Source organism: Egretta garzetta, unplaced genomic scaffold, assembly GCF_000687185.1.
Source record: "Egretta garzetta isolate BGI_Z169 unplaced genomic scaffold, ASM68718v1 scaffold118, whole genome shotgun sequence".
NCBI classification, from domain to species: Eukaryota; Metazoa; Chordata; class Aves; order Pelecaniformes; family Ardeidae; genus Egretta; species Egretta garzetta.
In genome coordinates this window covers 1877802-1887077 of record NW_009260484.1, presented here as the reverse complement: position 1 = coordinate 1887077, position 9276 = coordinate 1877802, and the positions used below count along the sequence as shown (strand labels likewise).

At 39.0% G+C, this 9276-nt stretch overlaps 1 protein-coding gene across 1 annotated transcript in view; it reads right to left on the bottom strand.

Moving 5' to 3' along the window:
* Nucleotides 1-9276, bottom strand: part of PCNX2 (pecanex 2) — a 154805-nt gene that overhangs the window by 69671 nt on the left and 75858 nt on the right. The window contains exons 20-21 of the mRNA XM_009644174.2: nt 6198-6339; nt 1120-1297 (exon numbers count right to left, since the gene is read on the bottom strand). Of these exons, the coding sequence (XP_009642469.1) occupies nt 1120-1297; nt 6198-6339 (320 nt within the window). The remainder of the gene's footprint in view (nt 1-1119; nt 1298-6197; nt 6340-9276) is intronic.

The following is a 9276-nucleotide window of genomic DNA, read 5'->3' as shown; positions in this document are numbered from 1 at the left end:
CTACATCGGCCAATTCCCTCAGGACTCTGGGATGCATCTCATCAGGTCCCATGGACTTCTGTGTATTCAGGTTCCTCAGGTGGTCATGACTGGAATGACTGGAATGACTGGAATGACTGGAAAATCCCAACATAACACCAATGAACTGGGCCTTTCCTTAGGAAGCCTGAAAATTCCATGTCTTTCCCCTGTCAGAAATTAAGTGGTGCTAATTGGGTCATACTCACCCATATAGTAGGAATATTCTAGAAAAAGAAACCAACCAAACAAGCCTGACAAAAAAACCAACAACAAGAACAACAACCACCACCTCACCAGAGTTACCTCTGGACAAACTGTATCATATGTTGTGGCAATCAGGGACCAACAAGTTTAAAAACAAAACAAAATACAAAAGAATTGGTAAAAACTTTAGGCAAGTCTTCAATACTTTCTCATGTTTTGTCAATGTATAAGTTAAACCTGCTTCTTTCAGTGAAACAGCACAGATAGCAATCAAGACAGGATCTGATCTGACTGATACAGAAAGGGTTTTTTTAAAGTTAATTCAGCTAGAGCACACTCCAGGAGTTAACAATGTAAAAGAGGAAGGAGCTCTGAGGTTAAGGGCAGCATCACAAGGATAGCAAACTGAAAATAGGAAAAGAAAAATGTTAAGGCTGACATTAGGAAAACATTTATTATCATGAGGATGATTAGATAATGGAATAATTTCCCAAAGGAAGTTGTTGAGTCAAACACTAGAGGCATTCAAAGGAAACCCAGATAAAAACACCAGGCGATTGATCTGGAGGGCAGCCCTGCACTAATGACCCAAGAGGCTCTTTCCAACTCATTGAGATTTCTCCTCTTGAAAACAACAATTCTTAACTTTCTATAGCAGCATGTGAACAAAAAGTAAATGCAAAACAAAAATGTTGCACAAAACCAGAGAAGACTAGAACCTTGTTTTCAGCTTACTGATTTTTTTCTTCTACAGTACCAATAATCTGTGTCTATATATGCATTCATTACCTCTAGAAAATCCTACCGCATATTGATCAGCACAGTGACACCTAGAAGATAAGTAAAGCTATGAAATCTATTTTCCAAAGAAATGACAGGAGCTATAAAACTTGCCTTGTGAAACACAATGGACATCATGAAGAAATCCAGCAAGAAATTTTCTGAAATGTCTCTGTAGTCAAATCGGAAGAAGATTACAGTAAAGCTCAAAGTAACAAATTGATTAATAGGATTACAGAATGAGGAGCGGAGTAGTTTCATCCCAGCAACTGTTATCAGGATAATATCACAGCTGTAAGAAAGGCAGAAAAAAGACCCTAATCAAGTCAAAGTCATAAAGCATTAAATTATGGAGCTCTTAAATACAAACAGCTGTACCAGATGTATTTTAGATTGCTATGTATATCTAAATCTACACATCTTATTGATTTCTAATATTCATCCTATGTTCTTTTAATAATTACATTTATTTGACCCATGTGCAACTTCATATTTTTCCCTTATTATCACATACTTGTAATTTGTAATAAAGAAAGATCTCTGTACTAAAAACCAAGAATCTAGAAAGGATTTTTTTATAAAGCTCTTAAAATAAAATTTCAGTTTCAGAACTATCTTGGCACTTGCATTAATACATTACTGTAATTTGAAAAACTGGAGTGAACCCACTCCAGTTTTTTATTACTAGAAATTTCACTTGATGACAGAGTTTGTAATTATTCTCATAATTTCATTAGAAACAATGCAAAAATTCTGGATAGAAACACCCATAGATGTGTAGTGCTTGAAATTCTTACCATTGATCTTGATCGGAAGGTTGTCTATTCTACATAGTAATTACTTTGTCAGACAAAAAGAAATTCTGTGCTGCATCTACGTGTTGTAAAATGCACACAAGTCTGCATTTTACTCTCCCTTATCATGTTCCAGAGTGAAATTAAGCTGAGAACTCTAAATAGTAAGTAACAACAAAGAAAATCCAAGAAGTCCAATCTTCAAAAATTGAAGTGCTTGCTGCTATAGGTCCAAGAAGATAACATTCCTCTTTTAACTCTCCAGAAAACTACACAGTTTTCTGTGTAAGAAAAGAAAATACAATTACATGAGAGGGAAAGATGGAGGTAACGTGTTGGCATCCCTTGAATTTAAACAAACACTCCAGTCTCTGGAAATGTATCTAAACTTAGAGAATTGAGGTTGCTCACATTTAAGTTTTGTTTTTAAGATACTTCACAGTATTAGAAAGATAGTCTTGCTTGGACAGAAATTTTGATCTCTTGATAATACAGCCTATGCTGGGCGTTAGATCCTAGAAAGGTCTCAGACACATTAATTTTTAGATCACCCATGTGCACGTGCATTCCCCTGATATGCAACACAGTACTGGGCTCCAGATCATGAACACTTGGCATGGTTCTGTATTTTATCCAACCTCCACTAAAAACCACAGGAACAGGAATTGGAAGACATGATTCCCCACTCCTACAAGAATTTCATTACCAGCAGCAAAGCAGGAGGAATCAAGAACAAACCTCCCATAGCCTCTACTTTCCTGGTAAGTGCTTAACAGTTGGACTCCTCTTAAATGAAATGGGCAACACGACCTTCTCCCTCAATGTTTTTAAAAGGAAGGAAATCAAAGCAGTATTTTGTGAACTCAGCCTGGATCAATACTGGGGAGCGATCAATATTCAATACCCAGTACTAGGGATGCTGCAAAACCAGCTCTCAGCTCAAAACCTTTGGGTTTCTGGGTTCTAGTTGGGATAAGGTTAAGAGACTAGTGATTTATTCAGAAAGCTTTGGGCATGTTCAGAAGTGTATCTCAAGCCTCTTAATGAACCATCAAGTCAAATTCAGTAGTTTTTAGTGGTATTAGGTACCCTCAGGGTTTTCTGGGAGTTAAATATATGTGGATAGCAGTTTTGTATGTTGATGCCCAAGAACCATACTGGATCTATTCCTGAAAAGACAACGCAAGCCTAATAGACATATACAAGTAACTTGCTGTTCACTGAAAGCCAGGTGACTTCTCTTAAGTAGTTTAAGCACATTCATTTTTGGGTAGATGCATTGTTTTCTTGATGCTGGTGAAAGTAGATGGAGACTTCAATGCATAATGAGTGACTCAAAGTAGGCCAGGTATTTGCAAAATGCATGGAAGGTTCTCCTCCATCCTGCTGCGAACCAGGAGAATACCTGCTGCCTTGACTGAAACTTGACAGGCCAGAAAGCTCTAAATGGGTTTTCATCATTCTAGCAAGGCTCGTAAGTCTGTACATTTCCGGGCTGATTTTATTTATGTGGCATTTATTCATTATTGTGTATCTTCCGTAATGCAGATGCAACTTTATTTGAGTGCAGGTCATTCTAAAGGATCACCAGGACACCACTGTTGGAATTAAATGCCAGGCCGACCCTGTTTCTCACCTTGTCAAAGCTGTTCTTTTCAATTTGCCCCAGATTTCTGAATTGAAAGCCTAGTGACTAAGCTAAATAGATTCTGAAGCCACTAAAAGCCATCCCAGTGTGTCCTGTATGAACCAGTTGGATCTCACATTCTTCAGAAAGAAGAAAATTCGTGCAACCTGGAGGAATTTTCACATGGAAAACTTACAGATCGTAGAGCAAAAGGAAGACATTTTCCTCACTGGATCTGTTAACATGCAGAAAATTTCACAAAAAAAATCACATTTTATAAAATAACGCTCTCAGGGGTAAGAGAAAATAATTTGCTCATTATCCCACTTCTTTAAAGGTATTGCCACACATGATGCTTTTCCTGGGGCCTTAACTTCCAGCAGAGAGAAAGCAATAGAGAGAGAAGGGGGGCTTATTTCTGAAGTCTCTGCAGCAGGTAACAGGCAGGCTTTTCAGCTTGTCAGCATGGGTCCCATTAATAAACAGCACATCAGGGTCTGGAAAGCTCAAGCAAACTCCTGACCGTGAAGGAGCTGTTCTGCCTCCTCAAGAAGCAAGCTGCTTCAGTCCTTTAAATCACAAAGCAAGATGAAGCTTCTTTTAAAAATACATTCAAGTTGAGAAAAAACTCCAAAATCAAATCATGCAAAACATACCACCTCAGACACTTTCAGACATGAAGCGGGAGAGTGCCACCTTCCCTCCTCTAAGGTACAATGTGGTTTGATCCTTGGGTTGGTAAATAACTAAGAAATGTTCCAGCAACAGAGCATGGGTAGAATCATAGAATTGTTTAGGTTGGAAAAGGCCTTTAAGATCATCAAGTCCAACCGTTAACCTAACCCTGCCATCCCACCACTATACCATATCCCTAAGCACCTCGTCTGCCCATCTTTTAAATACCTCCAGGGATGGGGACTTGACCACTTCCCTGGGCAGCTCGTTCCAATGCTTGACAACCCTTTCATTGAAAAAATTTTTCCTAATGTATTAAAGCAGAGAAAGTACAACCCTCAGTAATGCAGTATGTGGAAGGAGTAAGGAGAATCCAGGGTCCCGCACAGGCTTAGAGTTGAGGAGAAAGAGGTAGGATCTGAGGATGAATGTTTTGCACGTGACATTTACATGCTAGCTCTAGGGGAAGCGTATTAAAGAGGAGTGCCAGAGAAGAAGAGATACTGTGAGTGTTGTGGATAGACCTCAATTAGAAGAAAAAGGAGAAAACACAGGTTTTAAATCCAAGGTGATCACAGAGACACAAGGGGGCTGGGGAAGGAAAGGAGTATCACAGTATTCCCCTACAGGCCAAACAATCAGAGTCAGACAAATGTAATTACTTTCTTTAATCTCAAGATTTCTGGGGGACTGACTCACTACTTCTGAATGCTTGAGGGAGGTGATACTTTACGGTGTAATCTAGCTTGGAGGAATGACTGTGTAAAAACAGCACCTTCCTAACCCTACGTATTTGCTCCATGCATGTATTCAGTCACGTCTGCTAACTAGTGACAAATGACATTTTGATTACTTTTTAGTTCTCCCAGCCTTGCAGAACCAGACAGAGGGGTAAGTGTGAACTCAGTTTTACCCTGGACAATACACCTAAACTCCTGAAGCACCTTGGCCTTAGCATCTCCCAAGTGCCTGGGGGAAAAAGGTCAATGGGGAACCACACAGGCTCTCTCTGAGTGACTGGTGAGAGTCTCTCTGGAAAAGCAGTCTGAGAGGAATATGCAGAAAATTTGACTAATGCCCTAGTCCTAGTTTCAGTCCCTAAAAGCAGGGGCCACCTTTTCATCATAGTTCTGCACTCCTTAAAGCTGTGTTGCTCTCCAAGAGAGACTAGTAATTAAAACAACATGCAATTTTTACATCAAAGTTTTTTTATGCAATATTTCAAGTTAAGAATCTAAATTATTATTAATACTGAGGAACTCCCCCACCTCCAGCAGTTTTTCCTGCTACTGGAACCTTCCTTCCTGAACACAGGCTGTTGGTTTGTCTTGTTTTTTATCATCTGCATCACTGTCATTCTGATAAAAAGCCTGCAGAAACTCTGTTCACTGGGTATACTGCAGTCACTAAGCCTGCTGAATATCTGCAGCAGGCAAGTCACTGACCAAAATATTTACCATAAAAGGCTGTCTGCAAGGATCATACTGTGAGACCATGGATTACCATCGCCAGTTCTGCTTAGTATCAGAGACATTGGACTTTGGAAAAACTTGTATTCCTACACCTTTCTCAAACCACTCTTAATGCAGGACTACCCACCATTCTATACTGTGGAATATTTTATTCAGTTTTGCCTTAAAAGACTTGTGTGGTGAAGCTTCTGATAACTCCTTTGGGAGACTACACCATAGTCTTTAAAATCCTCAGTTAGGAAACGTTTCCTGATATCCAGCCTAGATTTCTCACTTTCAGCTGATTAATTCTAGTTACCCCACTGTGTTTATGCCCATCAAACACCTGCAGCCTGGTATAGCATGTCTTGCTTTTAATTGACATTCTGACATTCCATATGTATCTATATATAGCTCTTTAATAATTTAATTTTTCTCTCTCACTGGAGTCATGTCTTAGCATGTGCTAATGTAGTTTTGCTTCTGTCTTTCGGCAAAGCCAATGATTACTGTATACTGAACTAATAATGCACAAAAGCACACTGTGACAAGCAGAGTTATTTAAGAAACAAATTTAATTTCTCAATCTTCAGTGTAAACCCAAATATTCTACTAATCACATGCTTTGAGTTATAATCTACTCACTGTGTACCAAGCTTCTTGTATTTACTAATTGAGAAAGCATCAATGGTGAGAGCATTCAGTATGATAGCTGGATATAAAATATATTTCTCAAAGCACTGAAGCCACACATAGAGCCTTTCAAACCACATCAAATGAGCAGCATCTGAAATAGAAATTCAGATAACAGATCATTTCATCAAATTATCAGCATTTTTTGCAGTACAATACCATAGAAGAAATGAGTTAGCTCACATTAATAAATATAATCAACCAACTACTTTATGAAACAATGGAACTCATAATTCTTTTGCAATAGAGAAATCATTTTGTTCTCTGAATTTAGTAGTATCTGTTTTGCTGCTTATAGCTGCACTCATGAGAAGCGCTCAGAAAGAATAAGAGATGGTACATGCTAGATAGCAGTTTCTACAGAATCCAGTTACTAGTCACTATATTAAATAGCACTATTAGCAATGTAATGACCCCAGAGACGCCCTCTCGTGCTCTGGCACTGGCCTGGTGGATGACCTAGGGAACCTCATTTGAACCCTGTGCCTCTCCTTCCCCTTATAGTGCCAAAACACTGTTCATTAGACTGCAAAGTATCACTGACCTCATTGATATCTAAAGACTGAAGGATTAACAGAAGCTAGAAACTGTCACAGATGTTTCTCAAAACACAAACAGCCACTGTAAAAAGTATCTGCCAGGATCACATCATTCACCAGTAAAGAATAACTTTTTTTTCAACAAACTCTTCTAACAACATCACGGTGCTTAATATGAGCATTAAACTAGAACTGAACGCTCTGTGCAATTCAACTGCTATAAGAACTTAGGTGAACTGTGTGCAGCAACACTTGTTTACAGACAAAAATAGTGTCTTTATTCTCAACTGAGTTTAGCTAGACAAGGTTATTGGAAAAACAGTGAACACAAAAAGGCAGAACTTGCTATTGACTCAAATAACAATGCCAACTTCTGAATCTCCAATACTTTTCCCTGCAGAAATGAAAATAATTATGTATACACATCCCACCCTCCCACACACACCTTTTCAATGACAAGCAAAGACGACATGCTGAATCACCAGATTTGGGTGTTCTACAGGCACAGTAGTATAATGTACAGGCTCAAAGAGAAAGATCTAAAAGCATTCCTTCCAAATTAGCTTTAAGCCATGTTTTACCAGTATTTTAAGCTAAGGCAAATACTCTTGCAAAAATCTGCCTTCAGAAAGTATGATCAACTTCTGTTTCTTGTTATAACGTAAAAATATTTCCTCCTCTTGCTACCTGAAGGCCACCTCCTAAAAGTTCACACACACAGCCAAGTGTCCATTTTGGAACCTAGATGTTATTCTCTGTTCTTCTCTTCTCCTGAACTATAAAATGCTCTCAGAGCTCCACTCAAGAACTTCATCCAGCTGCCCAAAGCTGAGCTCTGTGTAAGAACTCAAGCTTGAATAGAGAGATGTGCATATCAAGTAGACCAAGAAGAAGGTAGCTGCAAGAGCAGAGAGATGTGTACAGACAACGCAGACAGAAAAAAAGAGCTCACATTCAGAAGGGGCCCAGGGAAAGATGTGGATCAATTGAAAATGGCTTACGTGAATCTGTGGGGTATAAAAGCAGTGGTGGGGAGGAAGGAGAAGAAAAAATATTCTCTAGCATTTCAGGGTTTCTTTCTCACTCAGTCCTGCACTACTTTCTACAGATCTATTATACCACAGGCTCATACATCTTGACCTCAGCCTTTCTTCCTGCAGTCAGGCAAAACAGTGACAAGTAATAAATGAGTTATCTCATGTGGGCATCATGAGAACTGGTCTGATAATTGCTATTCTGTGGAAGGCCTGAAAGTTGGAACAGCTCATCCAGGGTCTACGAAACAAAGCCAGGAATAAACTTGTGGAATTGTCATTACCAGCTGCTCATCTAATTGCAAGCAATCATTCATCTCCCCATAGCACTACACTTGTCAAATATTAGAATGCTGAAAATTAAATTCTATGCAGTAAAAGCTCCTTGCAGACATCTTGTTTTGTGTACTTGCCCTTTCATTGTCCATGCCTGACAACTAAAGGTTACTGTCCTTTTCCAAGCTTCTCTTGCTATACAAACAGTGAACCTTTAAGTTCAGCTCCTACATTTTTCTTACAGGGTAAAAGAAAGAAGACAGCCTGTCAGACGTATCTATCAAATGGATTACACAACCTTTTCCTCAGCCTGTCTCATCTCAGAACATGATTAAAAGCCTCAGCAGCAGCCTAAGGGACTGATTTTTTTTTTTTTTTTTCTCCTTACTCTTGTTTTCTAACACACATGACCAGATACACTGCAATAATACTTAAGCCCCAAAGTGTGGAAATAGACCACAAAAAAAAAAATGACAACTGCAGAAGGAAAAAAGCCTGTTGCCTGCAGCAGGTAGCATGGGAACTGCAGCTGATCTCAAAGCAGAAGGAAACCCATCTGTGGAGATCAGTCTGGCGGATCTCTACCCTCAACCTTTTCAGAAGCTGAGTCATTCCATTTAGGAGAACAATGTTTTCTGACAAATGAAGACAGACTTAATCAGGACAAGGGAAAGAAATCCTACAGTAGTCTTTTATGATTAAGTGATGTAACAAACAAAACTTGGATATTCATCAGAATTACTGGTTAGCAGGAAGAGGAAGCCCTCAACAATGTTTTCAGTTGGACTGAAATACAGTTGGATTGGATTTATATTTCTGCTACACTTTCCTTGGTGTATTGCAGTAAAAGTTAAAAGGCAACCTTCAATCAAGTCTCTTGGGTACTTTTTTCATACCCAAGTACCTTGTTTGGGAAGTAATCCTTTTGAAAGACATGATTTTTTTTTTTTTTAAAAAAATATTTAAATCCTTAATGCATGGTTTTGCAGAGTGATCTGAACTCTTTTGTTGTCTCGTTGGAAGAACAGACTAAAGTCCCTCAGCAGACTGTGTTCTGACAATGCTGTCTTCAAAAACCTCAGGAACATATATTGAGAATGATTAAGGCACAAGATCCATCAAGAAATGACAAGCAAGCTTTTGGCTGGTAGCAAAGGCAAGATGAGAGGGGGGGGGGGGGGG